The following is a 17,334-nucleotide window of genomic DNA, read 5'->3' as shown; positions in this document are numbered from 1 at the left end:
ATTATTCAGAACAAATGGGGTGAGGAAAACACTAGATTGTGCAAAAGCCAAAAGACTATAGATAGTAGTGCAGAGTATCCTCATGCCCCAAAGTCATTTTGCCATCTGCATTGCCCTTCCCATCTCTCCAGGTCTATTTAATTCACACACATGGTGCAGTGAACTGGCCCTGTTCATTTTCGGTAGGCCAGGTTAACAACCATGTCAAATCTCTGTGGCAGCACACACCTCCTTACCTTCTTCCTCACACACACATGCATACACAGAGAGCTGGAGCTATTGATGCTGCTGCCACCAACTTCTAGTTCCTTGGGACCAGTGCTGAGGCCTGAGGAAGTGAGCCTGGATGGACTTTGACAATCAAAATATCAGTTACCTTTCTATGATGATTCTCAGCATTTGGGAAAATGGTAGACACTGAACTGTGCCACCACCACAGCAGCTAAAGCTGGTCAGACCTTACTAGCCTACGTCTTGCACAGTGAGGAAGCAGCTGCACTGCTTTCCATATGGAACTCCCCGCTAGAAGCTGTACAGATGCTCTCCTGAAATGTTGAGCCAGGCTGAGAAATCCTTAGCATCAGTACGATTCACAGACAACTAAGTGTTAAATCAGAGTCTAATTTCACTTTGAACTAAAGTGCTAACAGTGTTCAGAAATGAAATATTATGCTTCTGCTAACAAAACTAGTTAGAACGTCTTTAAAAAACAACAAAAAAGCAAATGAAACACCTCAGAAGTCTCCTTACTATTTGTTAAAACCAGATATAAAAATTGAGGACTTTCCTTTAAAAACATGAGAAAATCTTCTGAAACTTGTGGCAGCACATAGAGACTGATTTGACTTTTTTTCGATTGTTCTTTTGTTTGTACCAACAAGTTCTGCTTAGTTAAAATACTTCAATAATTTGAAGGAGAAGATGCATTTTTTTTTTTTGAAACTGCAATTACAGAATAACAAACAAAATAAAAATAACATAAAATAACTGTTTTGAACATTTATATTCATTCAAACTTATCAGTATCCTAAAGTATTCCTGTACCTATAAAATAACATATTCCAAACAAGTGCACAATAACACATTGTGCTCAATGAACGCATATACAACCACACCAAATATGAACTTACAGAATATTTTAACTTTGAAAAGTATTTCACTAAAGAACATGCCATAATTGCATTAATGGCCTAATCTAATCAAATCCACTCTCCTGGCAGGACAGAACACTGTCCTGTCTCAGTATCATTTAGTAGCAGGTATTTCAAAAGATGCTTGAAATACCTACACTAGACTTACATGTGGAACAACTAACTCCAAGGAATGGTTTTCCTAAGAGGTGAAACTTAGTGGTGGAATTATACCACTACTAAGTTAGTATGGTTAATTTAACTTACCAACTGTAGGTGTGTTTGCTGCACTGAGGGAAGCAGAAGAGGATATTGAGGAGATGCTCTCAGCACGTGCCAAGGGAGCTGCAGGTGGTGGACTTGAGTTAGAGGTCAATGGAGGGCTGAATGGCCTAGGCTGAACACAAGAGATCACAGGAGTATTAAATAGACAAAGTGATTTTAAAAATAAAAAATACTGTAAATGGAAGAGTTTTTCTATTTCCCCAATTGGGGAATGTATCTTCCCCAATACATTTCAAAGCATTTCTTATTTCTTTTAATACTTTATCTATCCTAGTTTTGGTGTAAAACAGAGAACACACATTTTCCTTGGAAATCAACTCCACTATTTCATAGACTATTGATACCATTTTTTTCCCTGGGTAGTGAAGTCTAATATTTTTGATTGTGTAACAGCCTGTCAATAGTTGAACTGTATTACAGCAGCAGAATTTAAGCCTACAGCCCTGTGCATGTGTGCACCAAATGCAGATTTGCACAGCTAAAGGAGAGCTACTAACAAACTGGAAGCAAGTCCAGCATAAGACAACTAAAACAGCCGGGGTCTGGGGAACATAAGAGAGAGTAAGAGCTGAATGACCTGAGTTTGCCCAAGCCTGGAGAAAAGAAGCCTAAGGAGGGATCTACTAGCAATCTTCTACCAGCTAAAAGGTGTCACATTCTTCTCAGATGTGCAAAGAGCTATAGCAAAGGAACTTCAGTTGAATGTATGGGAAAAAGTTCCTTCTTATAGGCTGGGACAGCTTGCCCAAAGAGGTTGTGAGATCTCCCTCCTTGGAAACTTTCAAAAGTTGGCATGTCCCTGAACAATTTGATTCAATTTTGAAGTTGGACCTTCTTTGGACAGGAGGTTGTCCTAAAGATCTTCAGAAGTCCCATCTACCCAAAAACTTTGAATGGCCTTGTAAATCACTTGACTGTAAAAGCACCAGTTTAAACTAATCAATGATCACTTGGGGATTAATCTATCTAAAAGGTACTGAAACATCTATTTCGGCTGGGCAATGGTTATTTTATTTCAGTTCTATCACTCTTGTCAGCGAGTATATGACTTTTATACAGACTGTGGGAATTGTAAATGTGTGTGACATATAATGAAGACAACTCAGTCTTCCACTTGTACAGAGATAATAGCTGATTTCTAAAACAACAGTATAAAATAAATGTAACTTTAAGCAGAATCATACTTTATAACAGAAAACTACCAGCTAAATTCACTTCTATTTGGATGATAAGAAGAGCAGATTCCTTTGTCTAAGAGCAAAACTACAGTTTTATATTGGAATGAGAAAACAATCTCAAAATAGACCTTACAATATTACAGAATAGCAAAATAGTTAAAAATGTTTCTGTTTTGTGAACATGTAGGACCAAAATTTTGTCTATAATGAGAAGATGGTGAATGTATCTTGCTGTTTTGAAAGACAGGAAGAGGATATTACCACAGTCACATTCTTTCAAGTCATTAAGTCAAACAAAACCCAAAGAATTACAATATTCATAGAAAAGATTAAGCATGGCTTGGTTTGATATGCTGCCTGAGTACTTGCATTCTTTGCCACAATCTTTATTGGCAGGTGGACCTGCACTGCAGGCAGTGAGCAGAGATGACCTCTCACTATCCTGATGGGCAGCTGCTGCAATCTGCCACCTCCCTTCACCACCAACCAGCACCAAGGGCAGGGTGAAGTCACAGAATGGCTACTTGTGTCAACACACAACTGATAATGATCTACTTAATGCCACTCATTCCCCAAAGCTTTGGTGATATTCCTAAATCAATGGAGCTTTACTAACAACTTTGCTAGAGTTTCACATTTTGAATACCTTAATCCCACAAACATACTATCTTTGCATTTTCAAACTATTTATTTATTCACTTAAAAACAACTGGCTGATGCAAAAATTATGTTTTAGACTTTTCTAATTCAATTAAGAATTATTTTTATTATAGTAATATGTTTACCAGAAACAACTTCCATGCCTACTTGGTAATGGTGAAAATCTGAGTATGTGATTCCTTGAGCACTGGCTGGAAAGTAACTCCATTGTAACAGTGTAAATTAATGGTATATCTGACACTGAGTTATAAAAGAGAATTTAAAAAAATCTATACATACTATTTCATTAATTCCACTAAGTTTCCCTGTAGACAGCTTTGGTCTTGAGGCAGGCCTTGGTGGGGGTACAATGGTGCCTACAGAAAGAGGAGTTGTGGGTCTTGCTGAAAGAAAGCAAATTTAAGGAAATTAGAAAGATCACATTGAACATAAATACGTACTCACTTGAATAAAATAAATAAAAGTTATGTTTCTATTCAAAGTCCCTATTTTGCAAGTTCCATTTTATAAGATTTACCACTAATCAAAAATGCTTCTAAAATAGGACTATATGATACCCTGAAAAGTGACTCTAAAAATGGCATCTTGGGATTTCTCATTGCTCTCAAATGACTTTATATCAACTATTCTTGGAAATTTATAGGTAAAAATATGGTTTTCCCTGAGCTCCCTTTTGAGTATAATCTATGTGGTTTCAAAAAACGGGACAATCTTTCATGCCTCACCATAAATGGAAAATTCAGTGGAAATTCGTATTTGGTCCTGGCTGACAACGGGGCAACTGTTTGCTTAAAATCATGCCCTTTGAAATCATGTTGACTCCAATATGTAAATGCCAGTGCAACAAATATAATTCAGTTAATTACTCTGTTGTTTGCAAGAACACAATAACTCCTCATTATCTCTTAGCTGACCTGTCAGAACTAAAAAGTGATTAAAAATACTGCCCCCATGTCCTTCTAATGCTAACAGACACAACTAACAGACGGTGGCAGCAGTACAAAGATGCCACTTTTACATAGTCACTTTTCTGAATAGAACTGCATTTCAAAATAAATGTTAAATGCCATCCAGTGAGTATGCCACATCTAAAATTAACTTCAAAATAGAACGAAACCCTTATACATAATTACATTCCCAGTACTTCATCTCCCTCAAATTATTCTGGATGGTTCTTTCTTAAATAATTAAGTTAATGTTATATAAAATGCAACTTTAAGCATGGAATTTTCTCAGGTATTCAGCATAACTCTGCCATCATTGAAGTAAGGGAGTTTCATTGCTGACTTGGAAGAAATTAGGCTAATACTGACCACATCCACCTTAAAAGTTGCAAATTGAAATGTCCCCAAACAAATTCGATTCTGAAATATCATTAATTCCTTTAAAATTCTCGTTGTGCCCAAAGAAGGCAGTGAATGCTAAACACCGAGTAGTCTGCTGCAGTATCAAAGGTATTCAGTGAAACATGGCACACTTGCCCAAATACTTTTTCCCATTGCCCTCTTAATATGAAGCATTACCATGATATCATCCACCCTTCAAAATAATGGGCGTTAAGAAAGTATCATTCTTATTCCAATGTATTTAACTTTATTTAACCTGAAGTTATACAAATATATACAAAGCTGGTTCAGAATGCATCTGTTTAAGAATGGAATTGTTTTTGCATAATCAATCATTTAATCTTTGAGACCTCACTGCTCTCTGACATCACAGATAAGTACATTCATATTTCTAGAGAAGCTAAGTTTCACGTAGTTAAGAAAAAGCAATGCCTTTAATTGAATAATTCAAATTTTTCTTCTTATGTCAAGCTGAACATTTATTTTGATGTCCTAACTTTCAAGGAAGTTGGTGCTAACAAGTAGTTTGTTTAGTACATTCTAAGTTAAGAAGACAAAGTTAATTTTAACATCAGGTGAGCAAGAATAATGAAATGAAAAATCAGTCCAAAGCTTACTTTTTAGAGTCAGTTATTAGCAAAGAGCAGCACACAATGCATGCTTGTCATACCCTTATTTGTATGAACACAAGGAGACACTAAACTATATTCCAGTAGTGCTGAAGATGATGTGGAAGAAATTTCAGCAGCAGTGCCAGTTTCTTCAATGAATAATTGTTCATGGCATATAGCACTATTTGAAAGGTCACTTTGATCCTCAGAAGCACAGCTGTTGGAAGAATTCCCAAGCAAAGCAGAAGAGGCAAGGCAGGCATTTTCAGTTGTGAATGGCAATTTTGGGGGCTCCTTCTTGTCTGTGCTTGTGTCTCTACTTGTAAGAAGTTCATCAGCAAAGGAAATCCACTGACTGAGAGACCATGAAACAGAGGATAAAGTACTCCCTGATGGTGCTTCTGTAACACCAGATTTGCACAAAGTGCTAATGGTAAAGTCTGGTGAGGATGGGCTTCTAGACCCAGAATCTGTCTGGTGTCCAAGCAAAGACTGAGATACTCTACACCCAGGCAAATCATTGGTAGATGAAGAGCAATTCCTATTGTGCTCTCTTAGAGTAGCTGAAGGAAAAGGGAAGAATTGAAACTAGAGGCAACACCGAGATAATAAAAATTTCAATATAAATCTCAATATAAATCCAGACTTAAAAGGTGTATTCAATAATCATTGCATGATGACTACTAGCCAGCATGAAGAAAAAAAAACACACAACAAAAAACAAAGTGTTCTACTAGGTTAAAAATCCCACTACTTACAATTAAAGGAAAAACAACAACAACAACAAAAAAAACATCCACATATCATAGGTACTTTGTTCATACTTTCAGCCAGGTCACTTTCCATTTGTTAACTAAGCCAAAAAGTTATTTATGGTGTTTTTCTCCTCTTAAGGCCTTTACTCTCATGACTTTGCTTATTCCTCTGACTGCTTCCTTATTGTGGTTTAACTTCCTCTTGACTTTTTCTTTTACTTTTCGGTGTCCTAATCCATTTTTATTTCCTCTCCACGGCATTTCTTTCAAAGTTATTTAATCAAACCTATCCTTCTATGTTCCTTCTAAACCCTCCATGCTTGTAATGGAAAGGCTTAACACAAATGGCTGCCCAGTAAATGAATGAAGACAATGAAGTCATGAGATCCTGTTTAATATTTTTCTGTCTGTATTCTAGAAAGTGACTGTATGCATGAGGCATCATCTGCCTCAGTTTATTTTTCTTGCTCATCCCAGAGTCTTTGGGGTGCTGGAAAATGGGAGTTTCCTACAAGTATTCCCTGCACTTGGCTGTTGCCTGTTGCAGTAGATGACAACAGAAGCAGCAAATGCAAGGTTAGTCAACTCTCAACATCTTGCAGATTGGCAAAGCTAAGAGCAACAGCAGAGTGGCATAAAGAATTAAAGAGAGCAACACATTTAAAAATTCATGTCAGAAGTGTAAGTCACTATAGCTATCTTTCTGTCATGAACAAGTACATTCCCTAAGCCCAAATAAACAGAGACCTAACACAGTTTTCCCTTTCTAACAGATATTTTAAATATCATTCAAAGACTTTGAAATACTACTACAAGTCCTATACAAAAGCAATGTGGAAATGCTATTTTAAAAATACCTGTTCATGAAAATGGGGAAGATAAACAAAAAGCATTTTTACAGTTATCAACAGCTCACTAAAAATGTCTGTTTTGTTTGTTCAAGATAACAAAGTTAGTTTAAACATCTAATAAAGCAGGACTTCACAGATGACCAAAGTTTACCTCTGTTCTGCATAAACCAATGCCTGCTCAAATACCATAGTGGTTTAGGTGTTCAATGATTAACAGAGTAACAAAACAGTATCTAATGAAATGTTTTAACAGTAAAAAAGTATCCGTGGGACTTGTTAGATCACATTTACATATTCTGTATATAAAATAAGTAAATAATTATATACTTGAGTAATTCAAGTTTTGGATTGAGATTTTCAAAAGCTTTAAGCATCTTGTCTTATAAGCTTATCTTATTAACATTCAAGATGAAGATAACACTGATTTCAATAGGTTTCAAAATAGAATCAGATCAAAGTATGTATTTTTTGAGGTCTTCAGAACTAAGATGCAGGTAAATGAACATCAGAAGCTAATTTCATTTAAAGAACAATATGAACTACTGCAATTAAGTAAAAATTTTCCCAAATGTGCTACTAATTTGGTAACACTTTAGCACGCTCACTTGCTATCTAACTCCATGGATCATTTCACTGATGTAAATACCACACTTAATTCCTAGAACAACAATCCTTTAAATAATTATCATCAGATAAAATTGCAAAGGCAAAATATGTAGATATTTATATATTTCTCATATTTAAAATAGACTTTCATACCTAAAATTGACTTATACCCATGAGGCATTATATTCCAACAATTTCAATCAAACATAGGGCTCTGTGCATAAGTCACTTTCATGTACAAGGCCAGGTGCAGATGATTCCTCCTGAAGTCTGGCTACTGATCCCAATGATCTGTCATTACTCACCAGCCAGAGGCTACGCTCTCTAGTTCTGCTGACAGGAGGGACTGTGTGAACATTTCCTAACCTGCTTTACCCTCCTACTCATAGGTAGCAATAAATATCTGATTGCAGACAGAGCTTCAGATGGTGGATGTGGCCCTCCAAGTCCCATGCTGCGGGCAGTGCCTGTGGCCTCTCTCTGATGCCAGGACAGATGATCAATCCCCTGTCCTACAGGACAGCTGCAGTGCTGTCTTGGAGGAGCTATGCCACCAAGTGGAGGAGATAAAGTAGGGAATGAGCAGGCTGTGCAGCATGCGAGAATATGAAAGGGAGACAGATCTTCTCTGAGACACAACAGCTTGAAGAGCCTCAGACCCCAACCACAGTAGACAAGCAGGTAGTGTCCACCCCCACTATTAAAGTAAGCACAACCTCTAGAGAAGGGGAAGGATGAAAGCTGGTGACTTCTGGCAACAAGAGGAAGGCATTTGCCCCTTCCAAGGGCTTATAGCTACAGAGGAGGTTCACTGCCCTTGCAGCTGAAGGGAAGCCAGATGGACGTTAAAGCAGTGAACATGGTCCGCCTGATCCTACACTATGCAAGAACACCTGGAAGAAATGGTAAGTCACTATAACGGGTGACTGACTCCCCGCTACAAGCGACAAAGGCACACATCTGTTGACCTGAGATATCAACTAGAGAGGTTTGCTGCCTGCTGGAGGCCTGGATATGGGATACGGCGGAGGAACTGCTGAAGATGGTTCAACCCACTGACTACGATCCCCTGCAGTTCTTCCATGTGGTGCCTAAATGATACTGCTAGGTGAAATATGGACAGTATCAAAAACAACTACAGAGCTCTGAAGGCAGTAGTCAAAGGCATGGGGGCCCACGTGGTTTTCCACTCAATCCTGCTGGTGAGGGGAAAGGGTGTCAGAAGGGCACTAACAGGACACGTCAATAATTGACAGCAGAACCAGTGCTGGTGACAGTATTGTGGGTGCTGTGACCATGGTACCTTGCTTACAGATCAGCATCTGCTTGGGAGAGACTGGATCCACCTCACTACATGGCACAAAGACATTTTTACCAATAGGATGGCTGGCCTCATAAGGATGATGAGGGACTAAAAGAGTAACCAGCAGTCCTGTGAGGGATTTGAACATGGTCGCTGAGCAAACAGCATGCAGTCATGTGACTGGAACAGATTACAAAAATTAACAAAATGGGGCTTAAGAAGGGTCATCTCCATCACTTCCATGTAAGCAAGGAAATGCCTACAAGGCACTATTACAGAAAGATTGTTCAAACCCTTTCTAGAAACTCCACATGCTGGGACACCTCTCTGAGGTGCCTGTATACTAATGAACACAGTATGAGGAATATACACAATGAATTAAAAATCTATGTGCAGTTGTAGGGCTCTGAACTTGCCGGGATGGTAGTGGGACAGCTCCTAAGACTGAAGTAGGAGTCAGGGATGGAGTACGGGCAGGGATACCACCCGCTGGATCAGGCTGCCCAGGGCCTTGTCCAACCTGGCCTTGAACACCCCCAGGGATGGGGCTTCCACAACTTCTCTGGTCAACCTGTTCCAGTGCCTCACCACCCTCTGAGTGAAGAATTTCCTCCTAACCTCTTATCTAAATCTCCCCTCTTTAATTTGCTTTTAAAAACATTCCCCCTTGTCCTGTGATTGTCTGCCTGAGCAAAAAGTTGTTCTCCATCTTTTTTTACAAGCCCCCTGTAAGTACTGAAAAGATGCAATGAACTCTCCCTGGAGCCTTCTCTTATTCAGGCTGAACATTCCCAGCTCTCTCACCCTTTCTTCATAGGAGAGGTGCTCCAGCCCTCAGATCAGCTTCTGAGCCGTCCTCTGGGCCCACTTCAATAGATCAAAATCCTTCCTGTGATGGGGACCCCAGACCTGGACACTAACAACCACTAGCAGAACAAACTAAGCATCCTCTACGTTCCTTTACAGACTTCAACACCAGACCAAAGCAATAATATGCTACAAAAAAAAAAAACATTACTTTGAGAAAACGCAACTTCTTTTCAGCATATTTCATTCATATATATAGAATATATATATATATAGGTGGTGCCACAAACTTCCCCCTCATTTCAGTCTTAGTCCTGCCATTTTTCTCCCACTCCCCCTGGATTCTGCCCACACATCTCCTAATAGAATCACGGTTTACTATAGAAAGCAGGTTAATTACTGCAAAGTTCTATAGTGGCTTTGTACTATACAGCTCAGCAGGCTTCCCTGGAAAGAAGCTACCCATCCCTATTCACAGTGCAAGCTCAGCTTGGCTCACAGTTGTTCAACAACCTCCATTTCATCTCCCAACCCTACCAGCTGAAAAAGTAGATTATATTATTCCTCCAGAACAGATGATCATTTTTTGGGAAGGGAGAAAAGGAGATTAAAAACAAAAGCAAGAGGGAATTTTCCTAAGGTTTCTTGTGTTCTCTCTTCCCACTTGCTCCCTAGCCTGAAAGCCTGACGTATTGCATTATTGTTGTGTATTACTTATAACATAGGACACTGCTTTTAAAAGTACTTTCATTTCAATATCTATGCACATTCACTTGCAATGACTAAAAAAGCAACAATAGAACACCCTGAAGAATATGCAGAAAACATTTTCTACTATAAAATATCTTACCTGAGGAAGATGAGGATGCCAAGGAGGCTGAAGAGGACGATTCAAGAGAACTGCTAAAGAGTGGATCCCATGCCAGAAGGTCACTGTTCCCCTTTCTACAGTAAGAGTTACAATTGGAATATAAATGAAAGGCATATATACTTATAAAAAAAAAAATCAAATTACAACTTTGATAGTTCATCTTCTATATTAGTTAGTCCTTGCATCTAAAATAAAAAAAAGTACTTACAAATTGTAGGTAAAGGAACTCACTTACACATAAGTAAACTATCTGAACTGATACCTTTATCACCTTGGTGCAAGTTTGTGTTTGGGCATATATCATTATGTTAGTACTTAACCTCATTTTCAGTAAGAAATACATTTACAAACTGATTTGTTTCAGCAAACACATATATGAACAATGTATATATATCTGTCTAAATGTGGGGTTTGTGATCTTAAACGCTCTTAAATGGAAACTAACCTCGGCAGTTAAAACATGAGTTTTTAATAAAAAAACAGTATTTAGTGATTATGTAATTTTAAATATCAATTCAGACATAACAACAAAGCAACAAAGTAAGTTACGAGGGCAATAACAAGTGAACAGGAATCATTACATGATTAGTCCTTAACTCTTACCACACAAGAGATGCTTAAAACAGCAGTCGATGTTTCCAATGAGTTTCTGAGCATTGGATCAAAATAAGAACAAATTCCCCCCACACTTCATTCGACATAATATAAAAGTTGAACTTACTCATTAGTTGGAGCAGAAAGTTTTGATTTTGTTAACTCCTCACCTAAGCAAAGAACATAGTATGACCAAAGCTGTGATACACTAAAATAAAAATCTTTCAGCTTTATTACACAAAAGTAGTAAATGCTTATCATTGCAGTTCAAACTTTATCATGGATTTTTAAAATGGAAAGAAGATGCATTATTTCTGATAACATAAATTCAGATGCTCCTGAAATACTTTCTGAAAGGACTACACAGAGCAATACATTTTGGGAGAAAGTGATCACTTGAAATTTCATCCTTATATTATTCTGTTTACACCAATTTTATTCTTCAGCAAACCTGTCCTCTTTTCTTACTGGAAAAAAAAAGAAAACCACACATACAAAAAACCTAGAGGATATACTTTCTCTCTGAAAGATAGTACTTAGTGGGTTTGTGGATCTGTGGATCACACCTTACTAGAGATGGTGGAAGGGTTTTAAGAACTTGCACAAGAGTCATTTCCCTTTGCTCTTGGACTTGTTCCTCAGCAACGTCACAGACAGCCTCATCTGATTCCCAGAACAGGGAACAACTAAGTACATAGAAACTGAAGAGATCTTCATGTGTTTTCTACTGTTTTGAAATTTAGACCAGATAACTTAATTTTGTCCTTTGAATTTACCACTGGTACTTCAAAAGAAATATCACAAAGGTACCAACAATAAAAAATCTATTTTCATGCTAAGTTGAAAAACTAACATAAATAGACTAAAAGTTAAATATTGCACTTACTGGATGAATTTCTGTTCATTTGTGCCTGAAGCAGAAGAAAAAATATTATTATTGTTGTTGTTGTTGTTACAACAATTGCCAAATAAAACACTTAATAGTCCCAGGGCTCATATTTCCACTCAATCTTCCATGAGATATTTTACTTTCAGTGCCAGGCAGAACATTCTGGAACTTGCAGAATAATAGAACAAGAGCCATAACAGAGCAACCAGCGCAAACCTGTCACACAGGATATGAAAAGGCAGGAAAGAAGATTGCAGAGCTGACAAAGGGAACAGTATTATCAAATCTCTTTTCAGGCTAGGCCAGTAGAATTTCACAGCTTTCATATTACATGAAAGCTTCATCATGTCTGACAGATAAGAATAGAAACATTCCTAACATTTTCCCAACTCCCTCACATAGTAGACTTACTCAATTTTCATTTGAAAACACGAATAAAAAGCCATTCCGTACTTACAGGACTGTGTCTCTGCTTTCAAAAAATGGGGAAAAAAGAGAAAAATCACTGTTAATATTTTATTATTACTTTCCTTGAAATCAGAGCCATCCTAATTCTACTTTGACTATTGCACTAGAATACTTCAAAACTATTTATTTCTAATTTCATCTCTTGGTATAAAGGATAATTCTGTGGTTTGGCAGAATACATACAGTAAAGATGCTCTTTAAGAGTTACACGTACCCACACCATATAATCAATTTTAAAGGTTTGCATATTATTGAATACCCATTAGTTAACTAAGTTTGCAATGCAATGCACACCTAACTTCACATTTATTCAAATGTATTGTGGTGGCAACGGTGGAAAGACAAGGATTGAGCACTTCTCAGACTTAAGAAAAGTTAAAATCTGAGAAGAGAAAATTACTTAACATTATATTGTGATAAAGTGCAGGAAAGATAATCTAGTGCACAGTAAAAAAAAAAAGAATAATAAAATTTGAAACTAGAATAAATTTTGGACAGTAAATTACATGTTTGCAGTAAAGATTCCTTATCACTTTTCTTCTCTATTCATTAAAAATACAAAGAACAAAATTACTTACGGATGTTGCTGGAGAAAGGGCAATGTTCCCTATAGATACTTTTAATTCATCCAAGGAAGGCATGGTATATTGAGAGCTATTATTTGGCTGTACAGGTTTTATTTCTATATGGAACCTCCTGGGTTCATCATCTTCAGAGTCAGAATCACTGGATGAATAGAAGTGGTTCTCTTTGGTATGTTTTTCTCAGTTAAGGTGGAAGTACTACAAATTCACTTACTTTACAAATTACAAATTCATACACAACTGATAAACAATACTGCCTAAACTCTTTGTGCACTTATACAGACATCTCAAATAGATCCCACAAGTCAAAGTAAAAAAATTTAGTTTTCATATCCCACTCGTCTTCGAAATGGTACCCCTGTTATGAAAGGCACTACTCCGTTCTATAACTGAAAAAGTGCGTATTTGAAGGCATCAGGGTAAAAATGAAGATTTTACAATGGCAACACTTCTGTATGATAAATTAATGATTTGTACGATTCCACCAAGGATCCTAATGCATGTACGAAAAATGTATGAATCGCAGAAATCCATAAAAATCAAGTAAGGGAAAACACTAGGCTTTTTAAATAGCAACGGAATGCCCATGGTACCTGCACCAACCATAACTGCAGAGGAAGCAGCAGCAGCCACCACAACTTGCCATTTTTGCAGAGTGGCATGACAATTTCGCAACAAAGGATGCCAGTTACACAGGAGGCTGCACAGTAAATGAAACACCAGAATCAGCTACTTAAAGCAATGTCAACATTCCTAAAAAGGAATCACAATGACAACTCAGCCCTCAACACAAGCGAAATATAAAGATGAATTTAGCCTTGATTCTTTTTATGTACATATACTGCACTGGGAAAAACCTCTGAAAGGCCCATGCTAAGTCTTAAAAGATGCATTCGTTTTGACAAGAAACAAGGTGAAAAATTTTCTCTATTCAAAATTTTCTTGCCACATGGGGGGAGAACACATACCCTATACATTGCTTCTTTTTTTTTTGTTATTTGAAAAAATGCCAGCCGCTTGAATGATATCTCTTGAAAGTATTCCCTGACAAAGATTAAAATCCTGAACCATAAGTGCATTACAAATCCAATTTAACTGAAAGAATCCCTGAGATCTGGTGAAGAAAAATTCAGATGTCTTCATCTTACAGGCTATCTGTCCTCAAAAATGGATCACATCTGGAAAAGAAAATTTTAAGACAGGCCATTTTTCATTTCACAAAATTGCCTTGCCTGTGAAGTTACTGAGTTTTATGACTCATTTACTACAAATCAGGCTGTTGCATGCAGGTCTATTAAATGGTTACTGGCAAAGATTATTTAGATCTGAATAACGTGAACTGAAAGGTCAGCCAGTAATTTTTAGGATGAATGTTCTTCCAACACTTAAGATTGGCCTTACTAAGATAGACTGCCATTATGGTAAATTAATGTCCTCCAACAAATCACCTTAAAAGTTCCCATCAGCAGAATAAATATCCACTCTTGGATGCTAGTGGGAGGAAAAGAAGAAAGGAACTGATGACTTCCTGAATCTGGTCAAAAGCTTCTGAAGCTGAAGGGATTGCAAATCATTGAACTTTGTCACTAGATGTATGGCCTTTTCCATTTCTTCATGACAAAAGGGATAACGGAGAAAAAGATGTCTGGGTAAATCTTTTACAAAGAATGGGTGTTACTCACTCCACTTCATAAACATATGCAAAACATGAAATAAAGCCCTCCACAGAACTGGATAAGTCTGTCACTTTTATACCAGTTTTCTAAATGAGAGGTAACATGACTGTTTTCATCAGTACAGGAATCTTCACTGGGGGCAAGAGACGCATATTCTGCAGAGATGATGAAAACAGAAACTGTGATGAATTGGTTCACTTTAAGGTGCTTTAAACTTGTTAAAAATTGTCACTAATATAAATGTAAACTGTAAATTTACCTTTTATCTCTAGTCCTCTGAAAAATCAGCGAATACATTTCCAAAAATTAATAATCTTGCTAACATAGTAGGCTTGTTTAGATCTATAGCAAGCCAGATCCCAGCTCCTGAATAGAGCCTCTCTCTGTTTCTGATAGGAGAACGAAAGAAGACAAAAATATTTTCCTTCAAAAGAAGAGCAGAGAAAATCACGTGTCTCCGTAAAAAATTACTCGTAGTGAAAATGTATTCTACATATTGAAACAATTACTAAAATACAATAAAAGCTGTAAGCACCAATTAGAAAGTGCATGTGGTGGAATACTTAATAAAGAAATTCTATTTCTAGGCTGTTGGAGCTCCCAACCTTTCTAATGGTATTATAAAAATGTGGAAAGGGTGTGGGTATAGAACAGGTAACTGTTCATTATGCTTAAAAGAGTTCTACTTTGCAAACTCTCTGAAAGGTTTTCATGGAGAAAGATCTTCATGGTCACCTTAAAGCTTTTGTTCAGGCTTTCTGTTATTGTTTTGTTTACTGTCAGACAAAGAGAATCCTTTTACAGTTCCTACGAAGTCTGATCTAAATTTTAACATTTATATACACAAAATCTAGGCTAGACAAAATTTTGTACAGTTTGCAGAAGCTATAAGCATAAGAATACAAAGTTGCAACGTAAGCTTGAATGACGTCTTCCTTTACTTAATACTTTAATCAGCACTTGCCCTCTTCAAAGAACTGTAACAACATCAAATAATTTGGCACAACAATAGTAAAAAGGATATCCTGTGTTGTTTCTGGTTTAATGCTGTATCCTTCATCATCTACATCAGGAATGTTCTAAAAATGAACAAACAAAAAAAATGTGGTATTGACAAATAACAAAACCATTCTTACATCAGACTGGATTTTATGTCAATGACAAATTAAAATTTGATTATGACACCTCATGAAAGTCATCACTATTCACCAATAATTATCGCAGTTATCTCATGTTATGGTCTATAATTCGGAAGAAGAGTGACAGGCAAGATACCTCAGAACAGGGTGCAACAAAACAACCTCTGAATTTCCTGCGAAAAATGGCAGTTTAAATGCATCTGTTTTTACTGGTATGCTAGCAAAAAGGTCAGTAGCAAGTTACCTTTATTGCTGAGCATTAAATAAGGCTACAGGTTTTTGGCTCCAAATATTTTCCTAGTTTCTACTTCTAATTCTTTCAGCTGAGCCCTTTGAGGCTCTGATGGTGCAGGAACTAAGCATTTACTAAACACTAGTTAATACTTCAGTAAGTGAGCAAAAGCATTCCAGGCTATACAGGTTGCAACTTTTCTCCCCCTTGATAAGGCAGCAAGCCTGCTTTATCAAAGAATATGCACATCAGTTAAAAAGCATGGATGAAAATTAAAAATACATCCTCAGCACTGCCCTGGATTTTCAAAGCTAATAATCATTCAGGAACTTCAAACCATTTCAGTTTTTCAGTTCTTGCAGGCACTTAAGCATAAATTGAAGAGAATTATGCTAAAAATCATTTAGAATTTTTAGCTAAGCACTTTGTTTCATAAAAGTGCTTTGGAACGAGAAACAATTTTTTAATATGGTAATCTAGATTTCAGAAATATGCAAAAAAAAGGTCACATATATATTGTATTGGTATATATTGCATGTAAAGGAATAGACTAGCATATATGGATACTTTCCCCATTCAAAACAGAATAGTAAAGGAAAGGACCACTAATGACTTTGTGAATTGAAATGCCACAGTTAAGGTTATTAAAAAACAACAACAAGTTCTTATAAAAATATAATAATGTCAAGATTCATACAAAAGAAGTGTTTTATTCTAATGTATCAAAAAGTTTATCCTTTCTCTGTTAGAAAACAGGTACGGGTAAGCAGTTTGACCGAAAAAGAAACATATATTATGGCCAAAATATATCTTTCTGATACAAGTCATGAGATACAAGAAAATAACCTATACTAGAGACTTCCAGTGGGCTAGCAAGCAGCCACTTGACTTCACCTAAAATTTGAAGCCAAGCTTAAAGAAATATTCAACCTGAATAGCTTTAGAATTACAGAGGAAGATAAACATACAGTTGTTCTTATATTCATTTTATAGGCATCACAAATGTGATGTCTCATATTTTACTAAGAGAGATTCTTTTCTGTACAGCCCTCTAAATCTAACACTTCTGAATTAAGTGTAAGGAATTTAAACATAGATCAAACTTTATGCTAAAAGGAGTAAGAAATATGATCATATATAGGAGATACAATACAGTACCTAATTAAACAGCACAACTAAAGCAAAAAAAATATTTAAACACAAACTTTTAAATGCAGAATGTTTAGATGCAGTTTCTTGAAATTTGTAAGACTTTGCCTTCACCAGTGTTTGATTTTAAAAAATTAAAAACAAGAAGAAAAAAAGTAACCCCCCCCCCCCCCCCCAAAAAAAAAATGTAATAAGAGTAG

General features: G+C 36.7%; 2 protein-coding genes across 4 annotated transcripts in view; both read right to left on the bottom strand.

Annotated features, from left to right (window-relative positions):
* Positions 1 to 17,334, bottom strand: part of FCHO2 (FCH and mu domain containing endocytic adaptor 2) — a 97,138-nt gene that overhangs the window by 16,880 nt on the left and 62,924 nt on the right. For 2 of the 3 annotated variants that reach the window (XM_083816933.1, XM_083816932.1), the window contains 8 exons: positions 15,639 to 15,693; positions 12,933 to 13,111; positions 12,344 to 12,358; positions 11,884 to 11,908; positions 11,125 to 11,167; positions 10,383 to 10,477; positions 3,533 to 3,636; positions 1,398 to 1,527 (listed from right to left, as the gene is read on the bottom strand). In XM_083816933.1, coding sequence (XP_083673059.1) covers positions 1,398 to 1,527; positions 3,533 to 3,636; positions 10,383 to 10,477; positions 11,125 to 11,167; positions 11,884 to 11,908; positions 12,344 to 12,358; positions 12,933 to 13,111; positions 15,639 to 15,693 — 646 coding nt within the window. The remainder of the gene's footprint in view (positions 1 to 1,397; positions 1,528 to 3,532; positions 3,637 to 10,382; positions 10,478 to 11,124; positions 11,168 to 11,883; positions 11,909 to 12,343; positions 12,359 to 12,932; positions 13,112 to 15,638; positions 15,694 to 17,334) is intronic. The other variant, XM_083816931.1, reaches the window with a different exon arrangement.
* LOC310889924 (uncharacterized protein) lies at positions 3,643 to 6,226 on the bottom strand (the record flags this gene model as incomplete). Its single annotated transcript, XM_083818172.1, has 2 exons — positions 3,643 to 5,798; positions 6,113 to 6,226. 2 exons carry the CDS (start codon positions 6,224 to 6,226, stop codon positions 5,226 to 5,228), a joined length of 687 nt encoding a protein of 228 aa, XP_083674298.1. The 3' UTR covers positions 3,643 to 5,225.

This window comes from Anser anser, assembly GCF_964211835.1.
Source record: "Anser anser genome assembly, chromosome: Z".
Taxonomy (NCBI): Eukaryota; Metazoa; Chordata; class Aves; order Anseriformes; family Anatidae; genus Anser; species Anser anser.
The sequence above is the reverse complement of the archived record's forward strand: the minus strand, read 5'-3'. Positions and strand labels throughout refer to the sequence as shown.